The sequence below is a fragment of the Schistocerca cancellata genome, chromosome 2 (genome assembly GCF_023864275.1).
Source record: "Schistocerca cancellata isolate TAMUIC-IGC-003103 chromosome 2, iqSchCanc2.1, whole genome shotgun sequence".
Lineage (NCBI taxonomy): Eukaryota > Metazoa > Arthropoda > Insecta > Orthoptera > Acrididae > Schistocerca > Schistocerca cancellata.
In genome coordinates, this window is record NC_064627.1 from 361,496,217 (window position 1) to 361,518,285 (window position 22,069).

The following is a 22,069-nucleotide window of genomic DNA, read 5'->3' on the forward strand; positions in this document are numbered from 1 at the left end:
CAGCCAATTGTGACACAGTGGTTGTCGCGTCAGCCATTTTGCAAATCTCTTCTCTAAGTGCTCATAAATCCAATGATACTATGCAGATAAATCACTCTGGGGTCATCACTTCACCGGTACAAGCTGGGCAGACTGTTGTTTGACCATTAGAACCTGTGCGTACTTAATATGATGGAACCACACTACACAAAAACTCCCTTGAATGATGTTAACATTAGCTTTATTGATCACAGCCGCAGTAGATGGTGAAAATACTTGACTTGTACAATTGTTCCAAGCTTGCAATTGAAAATAACATGCAGGGAACAAGACATCAGAGTTATATCATAACTATACATGAACTAACTACCAGCCAGAATATACAAAAAAAAAGTAAAAAGCACAATCAAATAATAAAAACACACACACATAAAACACCAGAAATAGTTAATTGGAAAAAACTGTAAGTTGGGCTTCCAAGGTTAAAATTTGAAATGTACACTGCCCAGGAAAAAAAAGAAAAGAAAAAAGAAAAAGCACACCTGGAGAGACAACATTGAGGAGTTTGGTCTGATGATGGCATATGCCACCTGGGGGACAGTAGATTTATTGATAATGGTTTCAGTGTCATCCGCCAACAGATAGCATTGTAGCATAGCTATCAGGGCAACATTTGTGCCTACCCTTTAGTAGGCAATGCTCACAGTCAGAAGGCTCAATGTGGTACAAAAATGTGAAGCAAGTGGGCAATCATGTCATGGAGACCCACTTGTGTTTCCTAGAGACAACTGAGCGAATTTGAAAGGGGTCAAACTGTGGCCTTCCGAGTATCCTTTTGGAGAACTGCTACACAAGTTGGACATCCTGTGTCAGTTGTGCAACACTGCTGGTGTCAGTGGTCACATGAACATGCTTACACACGTAGATGAGGTTCTGGATGTCCACACAGCAGAGACACCTGCCAGAATTGTCATATTATAAGGACAGCAGTGGCAGATTTACAGCTACTACAGCACAGATAAAAGGGCTTATGAGCCCTGATGTGTCAACACAAACTGTTGCGAACTGATAATCAGCAGTGGGACTATGGGCACACTGACCTATAGCCCATCTTCCACACAAGCTACAGTATCAAGGTGCATGGCTCAATTGGTGCTATCAGAGGATCACTTGGAAGATGGAATGCCATGCTGTGGTCTTCAGTGATGAAATCAGATTCTGCCTGTATGCAAGTGATAGTCATTTGTGCATATAATGTAGACCTGTTGAGTGTTGTCTTGTAGAGTGCATTAATTCAAGAGAGACAGGCCCCACCCCTGGCCTTATGGTCTGGAGTGCAATAAGCTACAACTCTTGTTGCTCATGAACTTCTAGGAGAGAGTAATCCACACTTACATATTGTGAATGAATTTTGATGCAAGACCGAAAAGATTCATTGCTTTAAATTAAATAATTATAAAATTGTGAGTGGGTGACTACTGTAGAAAGATCCACAAGATGTTGGTGTAGACATTTATTTAGAAATAATGTCCAGTGTGAAAACATTGATTGGTTTCATGAACTCACTGTCAAGATATCGTTTGAATCAGCAGCAGTAAAAATAAAGCTAGGTGAAAACAGCTTAATTGTAGGCCTATATAGGTCATCAAATAGTGATGTAAATGAATTCTTCAGACACATAGAAGAACTTCTGGATAAGCCATTAACAAACAAAAAACAGGCCATATTATGTTGGAGATGTGAACATTGACTCTTTAAGCTATAATGTAAGTTATCTTGGGTATTCTGACATGTTACAATGCTACAACCATATCCATGTCAATTCATAAATTCATTACCAGAATAACACCTGACTCATAATCTTGCATTGACCATGTTGTTACAAATTTAAATAGGGAAGAACTATTGGTAAGATCTATCAAGAATTGTCTCTTGGACCTTAGAGCTCTATCCCTAGAGATTAAGGCAGACCATAAAATAGTTCTACATAGTGACTTATTCATTTATAAAAGAAAAATTCACCATAAGAAACTGAAGAAACACAGAGGCTGACAAAAGGTATACAAATCAGATGATATTAATAAAACAGTAGGATCATTTTAATGAAATATTTAACCATAGTTTTAATCAGGCATGTACGATAGTAAAACATCTAAAGAAATGAAAAATATTAAAATTTCTCCAGAAATCCACAAGTAAAGGAAAATATGAACAATCTATATCTGCTGTTCATGGATATGAAATTACAGTACTTCCTAAGAAAGTAGGAAAACACAAGGAAAATATACAGGAAATCCCTGAGGACTCTAAAAGCGCACTATTATGCTACACAAATAACTCACCCCAGCAATGTCAGTCAAACAGCTTGGAATATAGTAAACAAAGAATGTGAAAATAAAGTGTATCCAAGATGCAGTGATAGCAGTAAAAGAAACTGGAATGTTGATAAGTAAGTCAGACAGTATGTGAGGCCTTCATAAACATTTTAGGCATCCAAAGAAGAAATTGAACCAACACTACAAATAAACTCAGTTAAATTGAGTGATTCATGTTTCCTAAGGAGTGTAACAGAATATGAGGTAATGAAAATAATCTAAAAGCTCAAAATAAAAATTTCTAGTGGCTGGAATAACATAGGTGACATATCATCTACATTACTCCAGAAATGCAAAAAATTAAGTAATAAAACCAATTTAATAAGCAAGTTTGGTGAGGAGGGGACATTTCTTGAACTTTTAAAAATTACTGAGGTACCACCAGCGTATAAAGATTTATTTTAATTTATAATATTTATTTATTTGTTTGTTTTGATCCTCTAAATCATTCACTACTTGCCATTAAAATTGCTATACCATGAAGATGACATGCTATAGACACGAAATTTAACTGACGGGAAGAAGATGCTGTGATATGCGAATGATTAGCTTTTCAGAGCATTCACACAAGGTTGGCGCCAGTGGTGACATCTACAACATGCTGACATGAGGAAAGTTTCCAACGGATTTCTCATACACAAACAGCAGTTGATCGGTGTTGCCTGGTGAAACATTTTTGTGATGCCTCGTGTAAGAAAGAGAAATGCGTACCATCAAGTTTCCGACTTTGATAAAGGTCGGATTGTAGCCTATTGCGAATGTGGTTTATTGTATCATGACATTGCTGCTCGCGTTGGTCGAGACCCAATGACCGTTAGCAGAATATGGAATCGGTGGGTTCAGGATGGTAATACGGAACGCCCTGCTGGATCCCAATGGCCTCGTATCACTAGCAGTCAACATGACAGGCATCTTATCCGCACGGCTGTAACGGATCGTGCAGCCACATCTCGATCCCTGAGTCAACAGATGGAGACATTTGCAAGACAACCACCATCTGCACGAACAATTTGACGATGTTTGCAGCAGCATGGACTATCAGCTCTGAGACCATGGCTGCGGTTACCCTTGACGCTGCATGACAGACAAGAGCGCCTGCGATGGTGTACTCAACGATGACCCTGGCTGCACGAATGGCAAAACGTCATTTTTTCGGATGAACCAAGGTTCTGTTTACAGCATCATATAAGTCGCATCCATGTTTGGCAACATCGCGATGAACGCACATTGGAGGCATTTATTCGTCATCGCCATACTGGCGTATCACCCGGCGTGACGGTATGGGGTGCCATTGGTTACACATCTCGGTCACCTCTTGTTCACATTGACGGCACTTTCAACAGTGGACACTACATTTCAGATGTGTTACAATCCGTGGCTCTACCCTTCATTCCATCCCTGCGAAACCCTACATTTCAGCAGGATAATGCACGACCGCATGTTGCAGGTCCTGTATGGGCCTTTCTGGATACAGAAAATGTTCTACTGCTGCCCTGGCCAGCACATTCTCCAGATCTCTCACCAATTGAAAACGTCTGGTCAATGGTGGCCGAGCAACTGGCTCATCACAATACGTCAGTGGTATCGCATTGAAGCTGAATGGGCAGCTGTACCTGTACACGCCATCCAACCTCTGTTTGACTCAATGCCCAGGCGTATAAAGGCCGTTATTATGGTCAGAGGTGGTTGTTCTGGGTACTGATTTCTCAGGATCTATGCACAAAAATTGCGTGAAAATGTAATCACATGTCAGTTCTAGTATGATATATTTGTCCAATGAATACCCGTTTATCATCTGCATTTCTTCTTGGTGTAGCAATTTTAATGGCCAGTAGTGTACATTGTACAGAAATGCACATCATGATATAGAACAGGTCATTTGATACCTATTAGTCATTTATAAGAAGAGGACTCTATCAAATGATTAAAGTACTTCCTAACAAAGTAGAAATTCACAAGAAAAATATACGGGAAATCCCTGGAGACTCTAAAAGCACACTGTTATGCTAAACAAATAACTGACACCAGCAATGTGAGTAAAACAGCTTAAACAAAGAATGTGAAAATAAAGTGTATCCAACATGTAGTGCGGTTATAGGCGCTACAGTCTGGAGCCGAGTGACCGCTCCGGTCGCAGGTTCGAATCCTGCCTCGGGCGTGGATGTGTGTGATGTCCTTAGATTAGTTAGGTTTAATTAGTTCTAAGTTCTAGGTGACTGATGACCTCAGGAGTTAAGTCGCATAGTGCTCAGAGCCATTTGAACCAACATGTAGTAATAGCACTAAAAAAAAGACTGGTATGATTACATATTTATATCCATGTGTAATGTACTTATGTCTCATATTTATTCTGTACCAGAATTTAGCATTTATACCAATAAAACTAACATTCAGTTATGTTACATAAGGTAAATAGTTTGGGATCCATTATCTGATGTTTTTGTTGAGCAGTTCCTTAAAGCCGGTTGTTTTTGAGGAATTCCTGTTTGCTGTAGAGGCAGTGTTTAATTAGGAGTGACTGTAGTTTTACTTTAAAATCCTTCACTTGTGTAATGTTCTTCACTGCTATTGGCAGATGATTGTAGAGTTTTATTCCAGTATATTTGACATCTTTACTGTATAGTTTTGTTGAATGGGGAATTACTCGTAGAGAGTTCTTTGACCTTGAATCCTGTTGGTGCCAGTCTGAGTTTATATCTAAGTTGCTAATATTTTTCTTGGTGGAACATAGTAGGTCCAGTATGTACTGACATGGGTGGGGTAATATGTTCAGATTCTGTAACAGTGGTTTACAATCTTCATCCCTGACACAAATAATTACACACCAATTTTATTGACTTCAGTGCTTGGCTAGTTGCTTGAAAGATTAAGTCTAGACTAAATGTAATCTTTCTCATGTAAATACTCCATATTAAACAAACTCACAGCGTGGGTTTCAAAAAGGGTGATCGATAACAGCTGCAGTTACAACTTTTTTTCATGAACTGCCAAACAGACTGGATGGAGGAAACAAAGTCATTGGACTTTTCTAGATTTGTGTAAGGCCTTTGATTCTGTGAATCATGCAGTACTATTGTCCAAATTAGAAACTTATGATATGAGTAGTACGAAACTTCTTATGTTTGTATCTTCAAGACTGAAGACAGTCTACTAAACTGTTTTTAACACTGGAAGTAAAATCCTAACAGTAAAATCAGCATACAAAACTCTAGACTGTGGAGTCCCCAGGGAAGTAGTCTTGGCCCATTTTTATTTGTTGTATATGTTAATCACATAACACAGCCACAAAACTCAAAGCTAGTAAACTATTCTGCTGATACAGTATGCTTGGGCCGTACTGAAAAGCTAGCACTACAAAAGCAATAAAAAGAACTCTGAATTGATCACAGAATAACAGTGAATAAACTTACACTGAATAAGAACAAGACTGCTGTAATTCAGTTCTTGCTGAATTATAATTAATTTCATACTGAAGCACTGTGCTGTTGAAACATCCAATAAACATAAGTTTTTAGGCATTGTGTTTGGTGAACATCTTATGTGGAAAGATCATATCAACTACATCTGTTAAAAGATTAGTTGCAATATTTACTTACTAAAATGGCTCTCAAATACAATAAATATTTCTAACCTTAAACAAGAGTGCTACAGATTAATTCACTAACATTTGCAGTATTGGGTTAAAATTTGGGGTGCGGAACCCACAGTCTACATGGATAGTATATTCAGTATTCAAAAAAGAGCAATTAGGATAAGTGATAATGTAAGTAAACACCAGTCCTATATGAATTACTTTAAAAATTATAATTCCCAGATTGTGTATTCATTGTATGTCTTTAAGAATATGTATGTCTTTATAAAAGAGAATGATGAACTGAGCATAATGAACAGAGACATTCATAATTACAATATATGAACCAGATGTGGTTATCATAAGGTACTGACTAATAAAAAGAGCTACAGATCACAGTCCACTTGGAGTTGATCATCATCATCATCATTTAAGACTGATTATGCCTTTCAGCATTCAGTCTGGAGCATAGTCCCCCTTATAAAATTCCTCCATGATCCCCTGTTTAGTGCTAACATTGGTGCCTCTTCTTATGTTAAGCCTATTACTTCAAAGTCATTCTTAACCGAATCCAGGTACCTTCTCCTTGGTCTACCCCGACTCCTCCGACCCTCTACTAGTACCTGCAATAATCCTAGCTACTTTCATATATGTAACCTCAACCTTATTGATAAGGTAACCTGAATCCACCCAGCTTTCGCTCCCATACAATAAAGCTGGTCGAAAGATTGAACAGTGCACGGGTAACTTAGTCTTGGTACTGACTTCCTTCTTGCAGAAGAGAGTAGATCGTAGCTGAGTGCTCACTGCATTAGCTTTGCTACACCTCGCTTCCAGTTCTTTCGCTATGTTGCCATCCTGTGAGAATATGCATCCTAAGTACTTGAAACTGTCCACCTGTTCTAACTTTGTTCCTCCTATTTGGCACTCAGTCCATTTATATCTCTTTCCCACTGACTTTCCTTTCGTTTTGGAGATGCTAATCTTCATACCATAGTCCTTACATTTCTGATCTAGCTCTGAAATATTACTTTGCAAACTTTCAATCGAATCTGCCATCACAACTAAGTCATCCGCATATGTGAGACTGCTTATTTTGTGTTCACATTTCTTAATCTCACCCAGCCAGTCTATTGTTTTCAACATATGATCCATAAATAATATGAACAACAGTGGAGACAGGTTGCAGCCTTGTCATACCCCTGAAACTACTCTGAACCATGGACTCAATTTACCGTCAACTCTAACTGTTGCCTGACTATCTATGTAAAGACCTTTAATTGCTCTCCTATTCCATAATCTCGTAGAATAGGCAATAACTTCCTCCTAGGAACCAGGTCATATGCCTTTTCTAGAACTAAAAGCATAGATACAATTCCCTGTTCACTCATAACACTTCTCCATCATTTGCCATAAGCTAAAGATCTGGTCCTGACAACCTCTAAGAGGCCTAAACCCACACTGATTTTCATCCAATTTGTCCTCAACTAATATTCGCACTTTCCTTTCAACAATACCTGAGAAGATTTTACCCACAACACTGATTAAAGAGATACCTCTGTAGTTGTTACAATCTTTAGTTTCCATGTTTATAGATTGGTGTGATTACTGCTTTTGTCCAGTTTGATGGAACCTGTCCTGACTCCCACACCATTTCAATTATCCTGTGTAGCCATTTAAGACCTGACATTCCCCTGTATTTGATGAGTTCTGACTTAATTTCATCCACCCCAGCCACTTTATTGCACTGCAATCTAGTGACCATTTTTTCCACTTCCTCAAATGTGATCCTATTTCCATCATCATTCCTATCCCATTGTACATCGAAATCTGAAACATTACTGATCGTATTTTCACCTACATTGAGCAACTCTTCAAAATATTCCCTCCATCTGCCCAAGGCATCAACAGGATTCACCAGCAGTTTTCCTGACCTGTCCAAAATACTTGTCATTTCCTTCTTACCTCCCTTTTGAAGACTGCTAATTACACTCCAGAATGGTTTTCCAGCAACTTGACCCAAAGTCTCCAACCTGTTCCCAAAGTCTTCCTAAGATTTCTTCTTGGATGCTGCAATTATCTGTTTGGCTTTGTTTCTTTCTTCAACATAGCTTTCTCTGTGTACCTGAGTTCTAGTACGTAGCCATTTTTCATATGCCTTCTTTTTCCTTTTACAAGCTGCCTTGACTGTGTCATTCCACCAAGCTGTTTGCTTCATCCTACCTTTACACACTACTGTTCCAAGACATTCTTTAGCCACTTCTAGTACTGTGTCCCTGTACCTTGTCCATTCCTTTTCCAATGACTGTAGTTAACTACATTCAACTAACTGGTACCTTTCTGAGATCACTGTTATGTACTTGTGCCTGATTTCCTTATCCTGAAGTTTCTCCACTCTTATCCTCCTACATATGGACCTGACTTCCTGCACTTTCAGTCTCACAATACCAATTTCACTGCAGATTAAATAGTGATCAGTGTCATCAAAGAATCCCCTGAATACACGTCTGTCCCTCACAGCCTTCCTGAATTCCTAATCTGTTATTATATAGTCAATGACAGATCTGGTTCCCCTGCCTTCCCAAGTATACCGGTGAATGTTCTTATGTTTAAAAAAGGAGTGTGTGATTACTAAGCCCATACTGGCACAGAAATACAAGAGTTGTTTCCCATTCCTGTTGGCTCCCATATCCTTTCCAAATTTGCCCATAATCTTTTCATACCCTTCTGTTCGATTTCCAATCCTGGAATTAAAATCACCCACGAGCAGAACACTGTCCTTGTCCTTTACACTAACAACTACATCACTGAGTGCGTCATAAAAACTATCCATTTTATCTTGATCTGTCCCTTCACAATGCGAATATACTGATACAATCCCAATTTTCTTGCTAGACGCTGTCAAATCTATCCACATCAGTCATTCGTTTTTATACTTTATTGAAACTACGCTGGGTACCATTTCTTTCCTGCTGTAAAGCCCTACACCCCATTGTGCTATTCCTGCTTTGACTCCTGACAGGTAGACCTTGTATTCTCCCACTTCCTCTTCTTTCTCACCCCTTACCCGAATGTCACTAACAGCTAAAACGTCCAGCCCCATCTTACTTGCAGCCTCTGCCAGCTCTACCTTCTTCCCAGAGTAGCCCCCATTGATATTAATAGCTCCCCATCTCATTACCATTTGTTTGCCAAGTCGTATCTTAGGAGTCCCTTGTTGGTCAGTTAGAGGTGGCATTTTGCTCTGATTGTTGCCAGCATCATATTTAAAGTACCAGGGAAGCAGGTTGCTAGCCTTACTTGCCCCAGGTCCCATTGAGTTTTACCCCTAACGGTTGAGGGACTAACCGGTGGATCTGGTAGTCTATGCCGTCTGAGCACAGAGGTGACCACGACTCAGAATATGTCCAAGATGCCCAGCCTTATTCCAAAGTAACTCGTATCCCGACCATCAGGACCACTTACTTGACCACTCATACATTGCCCGTGGTTCATGAACTAGGACATGACAACAGGAACCCACACCATGAACCACGATGCTGCTGCTGCTGCTGCTGCTGCTGCTGCTGCTGCTGCTGCTGATGATGATGATGATGATAAAGCTGACATTATACCAATTATACTATCAACTACAGGAGTCATACCACACAATATCCACCAGTACATCAATGCAATACAGCTACATCCAAACTTATATATACAACTACAGAAATCCGTAATTATTGATACATGTTCAATCACCCGAAAGTTCCTAAATGCAATATAACATATACCGTACAGTTAAAAGGAAGTCACGCTTGATCAAGGTCTGCGTCACTTTCCATTTTTGACCAGACATAACGTCTGAGAAAAGAAAGAAAGAAAGAAAGAATAATAATAATAATAATAATAATAATAATAATAATAATAATAATAATAATAATAATAATAATAATAATAATAATAATTTAACCAGACATAATGTCTGAGAAAGGAAATAATAATAGTAATAATAATAATTATTATTATTATTGTTATTGTTAAGGGTGGAATAAGCTTACAACTGGTACACTAGTCTAGTTGCATTGTTCATGGAGTGAATCTTTCTTGTTCCTTTTGGCAAGGGAACCTCTTGGAAACTAATTAACAGTTAATGAGAATCTACCACATAAATTAATTTAGTCTATCATCAGGTTTCAGGTAATGACTGCACACTTTCACTTCGCACCTGAGTGGAGGATGTTGGGAGCAGTAGCTTGCAACCGGTCTGTAGCACATTGGCTGCTGAGACAAGCCCTGCTTCCTTTTCTCAGAGCAGCCAGCTTATATTTTATAAAAGAAAGGGATGTGTAGCAGAATTGTGTGTTACAGAAGTGAAACAAAAATTGACTGCAAGTCGTTAGAAATGCCGGGTATAGCTTCGTCACTCACTTTTATAAATGATGTTGATAATCACAATGCAGAACTGCACACACAGGTTAACGCTATATTCACAATGACTACTTATTGTTATGGTGCACAATACTGCTATATAGCTAATATTGGCAACGAGTGTAAACATTCTGGAGTGGCACAAAGTCAGTTGACTACCACCGCTCACAGATAGGCCAAGTAAATGTGTGCAATCAGTATTAAATTAGACAGAGGAATCCATATGACAAGAGAGGCAAAGGAAAATGAAGATGATATGGTTTAATTCATATTTCTGTTTTTATAAAAGGAAGCCAATTCTCAATTATTTTAGGTAGGTTTGCTTCTTTTTTTCTCTCTCTTTTTTAGCTTACAGCTGTATCTCTACTTCTATTACATGAGTCTGGTATCTTTTTGTAGTAATCATCAATGCTATAAATACCAGTACAAAAAGTAATATACCAAATGGAATGCAAACACTATGAGAGTAATTTTCTGGGTGAATCAAATCTTCGAGTAGACAGTTCAGGTCATACTAGAATATTATTTGCAAATATTGCTCAGAGCTTTGTTCATGTATTACATTTGTACAACCTGTCACTCTCTCTATTGTGAATATAGATTCTATCTCTGCAACTTTTTTTTCAGGTGGAAGCCATTCCTGATAATGATGAATGAAATTTCTGTTGTTGGAACTCATGTCAACCAGTGGAGTTTCCCAGAAGCAAGGGCGATGATGAGTGTTCTTGGACCAAAGTAAATACTATCTATTATTATTACTGTAGACTGGTAGTTATACTAAATGTAAACATCACATTTACCTTAGAGAAGAGCACTTACGTGAGTGTATAGCTACACCTGACTGCTACAGCATTTCTGTGCTTTGAGACCAGCACAGGTGGTCCAAGGTTTGTAAATTTAAAGGAGCACTGGCAACATGCAGTGGCTTGTATTCAGGTATCTGAGACAACAAGGTGGCAGGAACAAGTCTTATGAGTTGCTCTACACCACATTATCTATTTATCCTCATTTTGATTTTGAAGTGGTGGTTATAAATTTTATTGCATTTACATTTCTTCTTTCATCTTGCCTCCACTACTGTGAAACTAGTCTTAATTTGTTGTAAACCTTACAGAAGAAGGCAACAGTGGTTGCTTCCACCTGTTAATTAATAACTTGACTCATTACCCATTCCTGATGGTCCTCCATGATGTGATTCAAACAACACACTGTGTGAATGAATAAATCAAAATATACTTACTTTCTCTGCAGTATATTCTCTGTTTCTGTCACTTTCAACACGATAATTTGCTTTAATATGTTTACTCTTTTTTTGTCTCCTACACCTAATGTCTCTCTTTGCTAGAGACTTTATATACCTTCTAACTTTGTGTCTACTCTTCAGTATACTGCTTGTATTCCCATTGTTCTGTTATTTTTATTTGTCTATTGATTGTCCTCCTAGTCAATATACAGTGATATATTTACTTTGCCCAAGATACTTGTTTCTGTCTACTTCTCTTGTCTTTCCCACATTGCTCTTGTTGTTTTGTTTCTATTTATTACATCTTGATGCATAATACAGCATGACTGAACTACACAAGCAATGTGAACTCTGTTGCTAAATGGAGTCTGAATTACAAAACCATGACCACATGCACAGAAATTTAAAATGGAAATACAATTAATTGCAACTGGGAGCTGCTTGTGATGTAATGTGATCAAAAACTTTTATTCATCCACTTGGCCCTAAATGATAAACAATTTATTTCAAAACATCTGGATTGTGTAAAAAAAAATCTGGAGAGTTGGTTCAGAATTTGAATGCATTAAGAATGTAGTGATACATCCAATAATATAGAGGAAGAAGATGATTTGTTTTCTTTCTTTGAGGTTGTTGTTGTTGTTGTTGTGGTCTTCAGTCCTGAGACTGGTTTGATGCAGCTCTCCTTGCTAATCTATCCTTGCAAGCTCCTTCATCTCCCAGTACTTACTGCAACCTACATCCTTCTGAATCTGCTTCGTGTATTCATCTCTTGGTCTCCCTCTACGATTTTTACCCTCCACGCTGCCCTCCAATGCTAAATTTGTGATCCCTTGATGCCTCAGAACATGTCTTACCAACCGGTCCCTTCTTCTAGTCAAGTTGTGCCACGAACTCCTCTTCTCCCCAATTCTACTCAATACCCCCTCATTAGTTATGTGATCAACCCATCTAATCTTCAGCACTCTTCTGTAGCACCACATTTCGAAAGCTTCTATTCTCTTCTTGTCCAAACTATTTATCGTCCACGTTTCACATCCATACATGGCTACATTCCATACAAATACTTTCAGAAACGACTTCCTCACACTTAAATTTATACCCGATGTTAACAAATTTCTCTTCTTCAGAAACACTTTCCTTGCCATTGCCAGTCTACATTTTATATCCTCTCTACTTTGACCATCATCAGTTGTTTTGCTCCCCAAATAGCAAAACTCCTTTACTACTTTAAGTGTCTCATTTCCTAATCTAATTCCCTCAGCATCACCCGACTTAATTCGACTACATTCCATTATCCTCGTTTTGCTTTTGTTGATGTTCATCTTATATCCTCCTTTCAAGACACTGTCCATTCCATTCAACTGCTCTTCCAAGTCCTTTGCTGTCTCTGACAGAATTACAATGTCATCGGCGAACCTCAAAGTTTTTATTTCTTCTCCATGGATTTTAATACCTACTCCAAATTTTTCTTTTGTTTCCTTTACTGCTTGCTCAATATACAGATTGAATAACATTGGGGAGAGGCTACAACCCTGTCTGACTCTCTTCCCAACCACTGCTTCCCTTTCATGTCCCTCGACTCTTATAACTGCCCTCTGGTTTCTGTACAAATTGTAAATAGCCTTTCGCTCCCTGTATTTTACCCCTGCCACCTTCAGAATTTGAAAGAGAGTATTCCAGTCAACATTGTCAAGAGCTTTCTCTAAGTCTACAAATGCTAGAAACGTAGGTTTGCCTTTCCTTAATCTTTCTTCTAAGATAAGTCGTAAGGTCCGTATTGCCTTCTTTGAGGTAGAGATACCGGAACAGAATTTTTACAAAATAGCGGAGTCAAGTTTCATGTCATAATTTGTTTCCAGAGAGGATGCATTTATGTTACTGACAAGAAACAAAATAAAAATAAATAAATAGGATGTATAAATCATTGTAAATACAGCTACAGTAATTTCATTTTCCATTTTGTTGCAGGTACATTGATTACCAGAAACTTGGAGTCAAGATCTTCTCTCTAGCTGATTATGAGCAAGCAATAGCCGAAATGAAAAGTGGCAAAATCTCAAAGGCAGTTTTCAAGATTTCACCATAAGTACTTTACAGCACTGTTGTTTTTGCTACAGTCTGATCTTGTAATTTTTTCAAAAAAATTCCTGATTACTGAATGCTTTATTTATTGTCTGTTTTGGCCACTACTGTGACTGAATCAAGATTCTGAACGCCACTACTCTCCAAGTTTGGGGAACTTCTCATGACATCAATTTACAAACAGCAGGGAATCAGCTGCACCATAGTTTGTTCATCATTCCATATGAAAAATGACCAAAAAAATGATGTACTCATGATGAATAGTTACTCCAACAGAACTAGAAATTTTGTACACCTTAGTGAATTGTTGATGAATAAAAAATTGCTGTTCTTTTAATAAACATTTACTTACACTTGTGTTTTGGACATTTCTTTTTTGTTTCCCACCAATATGTCATATGTGCTGTGGCACATCATTCAAAAACATATGGTTAAAAGGCTGATGACTATCTGTCAGCTTGGTAGCATTGGATGTATAATCTGCCTGCATATCACAGATCCTTCTTATGCACCTTTGTATACATGCTAGTTACAACAATAAAAAGTACTTAGAATGAATGTAGGCTATCATAGAGATGATGTAAAATATTAGATATAGACAAACTGAAAAGAAGCCTACATATCAGGCATGGTATGCACCTAAATTTTGAAGGCAAAAAATTCTTGTGTGACAAAATATGAGAAATTATCAAAGAAAAAGATGACTTAAACAGAATTCTCAGTCACAAAGTAGACAATGATGTTTTTTTAGAAGAAAGTATAATAAATTAACTCTTGCATATCAGAATGTCCAGTATGTAACTAATAAAACAGAGCAGCTGAGTGTTTACCTAAATGAAACTAAGCCACACCTTGTCCTAGGGAGTGAATTGGGATGCAAGAAGAGGAAGCATATGGTTACAGGCTAAAATATTACCAACTTATAAACTTGTACTGCAAGAAAAGGCACAAAAGTGGTGGGGTAGGCATTTATAGTAGAAATGATGTAAAATGTGAAAAAGTTAAATGGATAGACGATCTGAGTACTGAAATGGTATTTGAGGTTGCAGCAGTAAACCTGAAGTATGGAAACAGCCTTATTATAGCAGGACTGTATAGGTCACCTGGAAGTAACACAGAAGAGTTTCTAAATTGCCTAGAGGACTTGCTGGAGAGGACAGCAATTTATAAAAAACACTTGTTGCTTATTGGAGACATCAACATACTCATTAAATAATAGTGTTTACTATTTGCACTATACGGATGTTTTACAGTGTTATAACTTTAAACAAATGAACTCAGAACCTACAAGAGTCACTGCAAATACAAAGACATGTATTGACCATGTTCTCTCAAATGTAGGAAAAGAGAAAGTAAATGTAAACACCTTAGAAAACTACATTTGTGATCACAGAGCCCTTACTATGGAAATTGATGTAGGGAACATAGATGTAACTGAAAGTGATACAGTTATATGTAAAAGAAAATTTGATTATTCTCAACTTAAGAGGGCACTAGGGAATGAAAAATGGGAACCAATGTACAATGCAACTGAAGTGAATGAAAAATGGGAATATTTCTGTTATTCAGTAACACTTTAAATGAAACCTGTCCTTTAGTTAAAAAAGTAAATAAAGCTGTAAACCATAAAGCCGAGAACCTCCCTTCTAAAATTATTGAACTGAGGGAGAAAATGAAAGATTGCTATATACTTTTTAGAGATACTAAACTACAATATTTCTCAATAAAATATAAACTGCTCAGAAAAACGTACAGAGTGTCCTTGACTAACCTAAAAGCACAGAAATATATGTCTGAAATAAGTAACTCTAGCTGCATCAGTAAAACTGCCTGGAAAATAATGCATAGAGAAAGTGTGAAACAGAATTCCTATGAACACAGCAACATAACATTAAAAGAAAATGGTGAAGAAATAAATGACCCGAAAGAAGTGTGTGAGAAATTTATACAAAAGTTCAGTACAGTTGGTACAAATGAAGTTCATGTCAGGCCACAAAATTTTAGTCTTGGAAAATCTAGCCAGCCCTTTTATATCCACGGCATTACTGAGAGGGATGTCCTAGCAATCATATCAGCACTTCAACCAAAAATGTCTTGTGGCTGGAATGACATTTCACCTAAACTGCTAAAGGAATGCAGGAATGAATTAGTGAAACCCCTGACTCACTTGATAAATACCTCCCTCAGAAATGGAGTATTCCCTGACCTTTTGAAAATTACTGAAATTATACCAGTGCATAAAAAGGGATTAAAAACTGACACTAAAAACTACAGGCCAATATCATTAACATCAGAACTAGGCAAATTGTTAGAGAGAGTAATACTAAATCAAGTTGAATCATATTTCACCAAACACAATCTGTTAAACAACCTACAACATAGATTTAGAAAAGGGATATCTACTAAAACAGCAGTAGCATCTTTTATACATGAAATATTAAATAAGCTGGACAAAAGTGACAAGGTAATATGCACTTTCCTAGGTATGAGTAAAGCCTTTGATACTGTGAATCATACCATTCTTCTGTGTAAGCCAGAAGAGTACGGGTTGAGAGGACTAGCCTTGAAACTACTTACCTCCTATTTGAAAGACAGGAAACAGTGTGTAAAGCTAACTTATCAAATTAATGAGCAGCTCCTAACAACCAAATCAAACTTAAGGACACTTCAATGTGGCGTGCCTCAAGGAAGCATACTAGGGCCTTTTCTGTTCCTTGTATATGTAAATAACTTATTTGAACCCCAAAATTGCATGGTTGTAAGCTATGCTGATGACATATCCTTCATCAGCTGTGGCAGTGATAGGCAGTCTGCAGCTAACAGTACTGAGACCAGTCTCAATACTCTGTCCGCATACCTTACAGCAAACAATCTTCTTGTAAATAAAGACAAAACGGTAATAATGAAGTTCATCCACAGTTATAATACTGCCATAACTGATACTGTATTTACATCCCCATTAGGTCTTGCATATGCAAATTCACATAAATTTTTGGGCATTGTTGTTGATGAACACTTGTCATGGAAAGACCATGTAGATAATATTTGCAAGAAAATCAGTAGAAATGTGTATCTACTGAAACAAGTCTCAGCCTTCTTGGACCATGATACTTTAAGGCAAATATATTTTGTGTTAATTCATCTGCACCTTCAGTATGGTATTGAGATATGGTGTGGGGCATCAGCAGTTCGTATAGATAGACTTTTTAGATTACAAAAAAAGGCAATAAGAATGGTAGCCAAGGTAAAGAAGAGAGAGACTTGTAGAGACATCTTTAGAAAATATAAAATTCTTACGGTGTACTCCATGTATATACTGCATACAGTCATGTTCGTGAGACAAAATCCTGAATTTAATATGAGAAACAGTAATGTACACAACTACGATACACGGGGAAGGGAAAATTTTCATAGAATTGTGACCTATAAAAAGGCAACGGACCACAGCCCACACAGGATGGGAGCAATTGTGAACTCATTAAAGTAAATCTAAATATTCTAAAGAGTAGACTGAAGCAATTATAAATAGAGAAGTGTTGTTACTCTATAGAAGACTTTAAGTTGTAGTGCCATCTTGGAAAACAGTGTATATAGACAATGTCTCCGATCTATCAGTGGTATGAAAGAATGTAATTATACACTGTATTATGTGTACTGTACTATAATTGTTGCATAGTACCAGAAGTTTATCCACATCTGCCACAAATTTTAAATTAAACAATAATAGGCTAAATTGTGTTACACTATAAAGGGATCTACTTGTAGTGCCCTTTTGAAAAATAATGTGTACAGACATGTGTTTGATCAATATGTTGTTATGAAAGAATGTAAATATTTTACTGTATAAGTGTAATGTAATCTAAATTTTCCTGACAGTGTCCAAAAACTTTTTGTTATATGGACAGAAAATAAATAAAATAAATAAATGACATACTGCATCTCATAGCAAATACAAAATGCTGGTGATCTATGTGCTATCCATTTGCTGCTCATCACTTTGTAATGTCAGTTGCAATCTGCCCTTTTGATCATAAATTTTAATTATATGTCTATTTTAAAAATGATGTAATGAGCATCTGATGACAAAATGACAGCACAGATCAGTATTTGCCCACTGTGGGTGGGAAAGTGCCATTTACAAACCTCTTGCTGTACCGAAATCCGTTTGTAAATAAAAAATTCAGTGTTATACTCCATTATTAAGTTACTTTTAATTCAGAATTTTCCAAACATACAACTTGCCTCTTCATGCTCTTCTTTTACTTACTTCCCTCCCATTGAAGCTGATAATTTAGGTTTATGTGTAGAAGGATGAATCCAAACGTAAGTGGTATAAGTCTGCCAGTGGAATAAGGCATCACTTGGATGGGGGTACTTCCACAGTGGTGTCTTAGTTGCCACAACAAGGATACTGGAGGACTGAAGGCACTATGCTCCAAGACTGCCAGTCTCCCAGCTGCATTCACACCATTGGCTTCTGCAATGAGGGAACCATTGTTTAATTTAAAATTTGTGGCAGATGTGGATAAACTTCTGGTACTATGCAACACAAATTTAAATGCTATTCGAAGAGAGCATGTCATGAGTTAGGTGAGGAGGTAAATCTGTTACTTAAGTTATTATTATTAGTAAAAAAATACAAATAAAATATGACATAAAACAAATATGTGCTGCATTCAATGCTTTGAAATCCATCTTATTTTTAATAGAGATCAAAGATTTAAAAGCACTCATTAAACAATAATACATTTAATAAAAGCATAACTAAAATGTTTGTGTTTACATAATTATATATAAATAAAATGTGCAGAAATTCAATTACAAATTTTACAAAAACACATACTTCAAATACACAAAAATATAAATGGAGCAATTATAGTAAATCTAGATTATTGTTGAGGCAGTATTTCCACAACCATGGGAGGGAAGCACAAGGTGTTAGAAAATAGTTGGAGAAATAATTCCTTTCTTCAGGCAGTACACTGTGGATTCAATTCAATGACTCACCTTGGCTGTATTCTGATAGTGGGAATTTCAGGGTTATTGCACTGTAGTTCACCACAACTGTATTGAATACCTTCATATTTATAAATGAAATTATGTAAAATGTACAAAGATTTTATTATATCAACCATCCATCCTTTCTGTTGTTTGAGAATGAATTGGACTCATCAGGACTTGGAACTTCTGTGTCATAATCTCACAGATTCTCTTCCTGTGCTTAATCTACAACTATAAATTCCCTTAACATTATCAAGAGTTCTTTGTGGGTAGGGTCGCATGAAATAGTGTGACAGTTGAAATGCTTCATCTCCAATGAAGAAGTAAGGGAAGTCAAACTATTTTGTTGTATCGTGCTTTTGATACAACCACAGAAGGAGATTTTACTCTTCGCCACCTCAACTATTGATATTGCCCTGAGGGAACACTATGAGAGGAGAATGAGAACTCTGAAACACTGATAATGATTAGTGACAAGAAAACACACATTTATTGACAAATACTTAGCTTTGTACAAATCACCTCAGGCAGCAGATCCTGAAGTTCAACTACTATTCCAGACATTACAGCTGGATAGTAAACAATTCTTATCCCACTAGAATATTCACTGAAGACAGTCTGGAGTGGACTCACTAGAAGTAGATGATGCGGCACAAAGTACACAAGTAGAAGGTGGCCTCCGTGGTAGTTGACTGACCTGGAACTGCCTGCTCTGCTGTGGCGCTGGCACGTATCACTTCTATGGCGGTGCCACCACTACAACTTCTTGATGCACCAACCAGCAGAATCACCAATGAAACTTCTTGATGCACCAATCATTGGGCTATATGCTGTCTCTGGAGTGGACCTATCAAAGCCTGTGGTGCTGTCTGGTGGTGCGTGCTGCGCTTACAACAAATCTGCTGGCTGTTGTTGCATATGACTGTGGTGCAAACCAACAGCAAGGGAGAGATCTGGGTGCAGGCACAGCAGATGGGGCAGGAACCAGAACTGAAGCCAGAGACAGGTTCCCACCCATGCCCCAGCATTCACCCAGAGCCCCACAGGGATGACTGGCAAACTGCAGGGAGGGCAAATGCCTACATCCAGGGTGGGAGCCTCAAATGCTGGAGAATCCCCTTTGGAGAGGAGCCTTCTAATTGTGTACTTCGTGCAGCATCGTCTGCTTATAGTGAGTCCACACCAGCCTGTCTTCAGTGCACATTCTAGTGGGACAAGAACTGTTTACAATGCAGCCTTAGCTTCTGGAATAGTAGTTGAACTTAAGGATCTGCTGCCTAAGCCAATATGTACAAAGTTCAGAGTTCGTCAATAAATGTGTGTGTTGGTGTCACTAGTCAGCAGCATGCTGAGGTGTCACCCACAGTGACATGGGCTGCTGTGATGATGGCACTGGGGATGAGAACACATCCACCTCCATCGGAGCACTTTGGGCTGATGTGCCATCTGATCTGTGGTGGATAGCTGTGACTCTGGCTTCTGGCTGTGTGCTGAATCTGTAAAACAAAATGCAGTGGCAGAATCAGGAAACCTCAGAGACCACATCTGGTTCTGATGTCCTTTGTGCAGCGACCTGTGGGGGAAGAACTCAAGAACATGTTGGTCCAAGGGCACATGAATTGGTCCCCTGTTGCCAACACTGTCCAGGCCAGAAAATCCTGAGCAATACTGCATCATGGATCTGAAAATGAAAATCTTTGCACTGACAAGTGCTCCTAGTTGGTGGGTGCAGCAGATGAAGCAGGATGCAATGCCAGTGGCTGTGCAGGAGTTTAGCCAGGGAAGGTCCTTTTCGAGGCTTCATGTGGTAGTTGGACAGGCCTGCTCCCATGAGTGAGTTCCATGAAATTTACTCATCTGCGCCTTGAATTTTCACACGAAATGTTCAACTTCAACATTTGATTGTGGGGGGAACAGTGCAGTGGTCACATGTTCAATATCATTGGCCATGCAAAATTGTTCAAATTCCTGTGAAGTGAATTGCAGTCCATTATGAGACACAAAAACTTCCGGCAAGCCCTTAAAGCAACCATTTGAAGTAAATGTTCTGACAGTACTGGTTGAAGCCACAGAACTCATCAGAACCACAAAGGGAAAACAACTGAATGATCCACTACAATAAGCCATCGTTTGTCCCAGAAAGGACCTACAAAATCAATGTGGATGCATTTTCGTGCTGGGACATGGCAGTCAGAAAAGAATTGAGGTGGGCTGTCTGTTGTTCCATGCAATCTGCGCAGCTTGATGTCACATGTTAAATCTGGGCATCCATCACCGGCCAAGAACAATGACGTTGAACAAGCTGCTTTGTCTTCAGGATACTCCAATGTTCCAGATGCAGCAACCTTAAAAGAACCTGTTGGGGGGTGCGTGGGATGATGGCCTGGGCCTGCTCACTTCAGGGTGTAACAGTAAAACACCATTCTGTACCGAAAAAGCTCGATGGTAAGCGAAGCATTGACATAGGCCTACTTCTAGTTTAACAATGTCTTTCACTCTCCATTGCCACCCTGTGCGCATGTAATTCAGTACAATGCTACATCCATAGCTGCTATGCAACAAAAGTCCATAGGAAAACTGTGAACTGCAGAAAAGTCCAGAGCATATGTCTGACAACATGATGCTTTGGAGGAGTCGAACTGATCATCCTTGTCCACCATTAACCCTGACAACAAAAAAATGGTTCAAATGACTCTAAGCACTATGGGACTTAACTTCTGAGGTCATCAGTCCCCTAGAACTTAGAACTACTTAAACCTAACTAACCTAAGCGCATCACACACATCCATGCCCGAGGCAGGATTCGAACCTACGACTGTAGCGGTTCCAGACTGTAGCGCCTAGAACCGCTCGGCCACCCCTGCAGGCCCTTGACAACACATCAACGTTAGAATGTTAAGCCATAGTGCGATACAAGACTTTGTACTTGTAGTTCGACAACAGTAATGGCCATCATTGCAATTTCTGCGCCGTGTATGGCGGAACAAGTGGTGTAGCTTGTCTTAGATGGGCCCTGTAACAAAATTTCGTGGGGCCCTTTTAACTGACTGTGGCGAAGATCAAATGTAGGGTAAAGATTTTCACAAAAGAAACAAAACCTCTCATTTTGAATAAAATAAATATTTATTGATTAAGTATAGGTTACATAGATAAGTAATTATTTACAATTAATACTCCTAGGAGCCAACTTAACCAAACAATATATACTTTTCTCGCCTTTTTTCGTTAAAGTTGCTTATTAAATCATTCATAGCTGAAGACGATTTTAGTTTTTTCGAAATGTTCTGCCTCTACAGACAGCAATGACAAGTCTGAAAGCCATTCTTGGCTCGTAGAAATCCTAATATAGTTTTTAATCAGTTTCGATTTCGAAAAACTTCTTTCAGCTGTTGCAGTTATTACAGG

At 38.2% G+C, this 22,069-nt stretch overlaps 1 protein-coding gene across 1 annotated transcript in view; it reads left to right on the top strand.

Moving 5' to 3' along the window:
* The window catches only part of LOC126161753 (uncharacterized), a 73,963-nt gene extending 59,947 nt beyond the window's left edge, over positions 1-14,016 (top strand). The window contains exons 6-7 of the mRNA XM_049917802.1: positions 10,963-11,070; positions 13,550-14,016. Coding sequence (XP_049773759.1) covers positions 10,963-11,070; positions 13,550-13,667 — 226 coding nt within the window. The 3' untranslated portion in view covers positions 13,668-14,016. The remainder of the gene's footprint in view (positions 1-10,962; positions 11,071-13,549) is intronic.
* Positions 14,017-22,069: the final 8,053 nt, after the last annotated feature.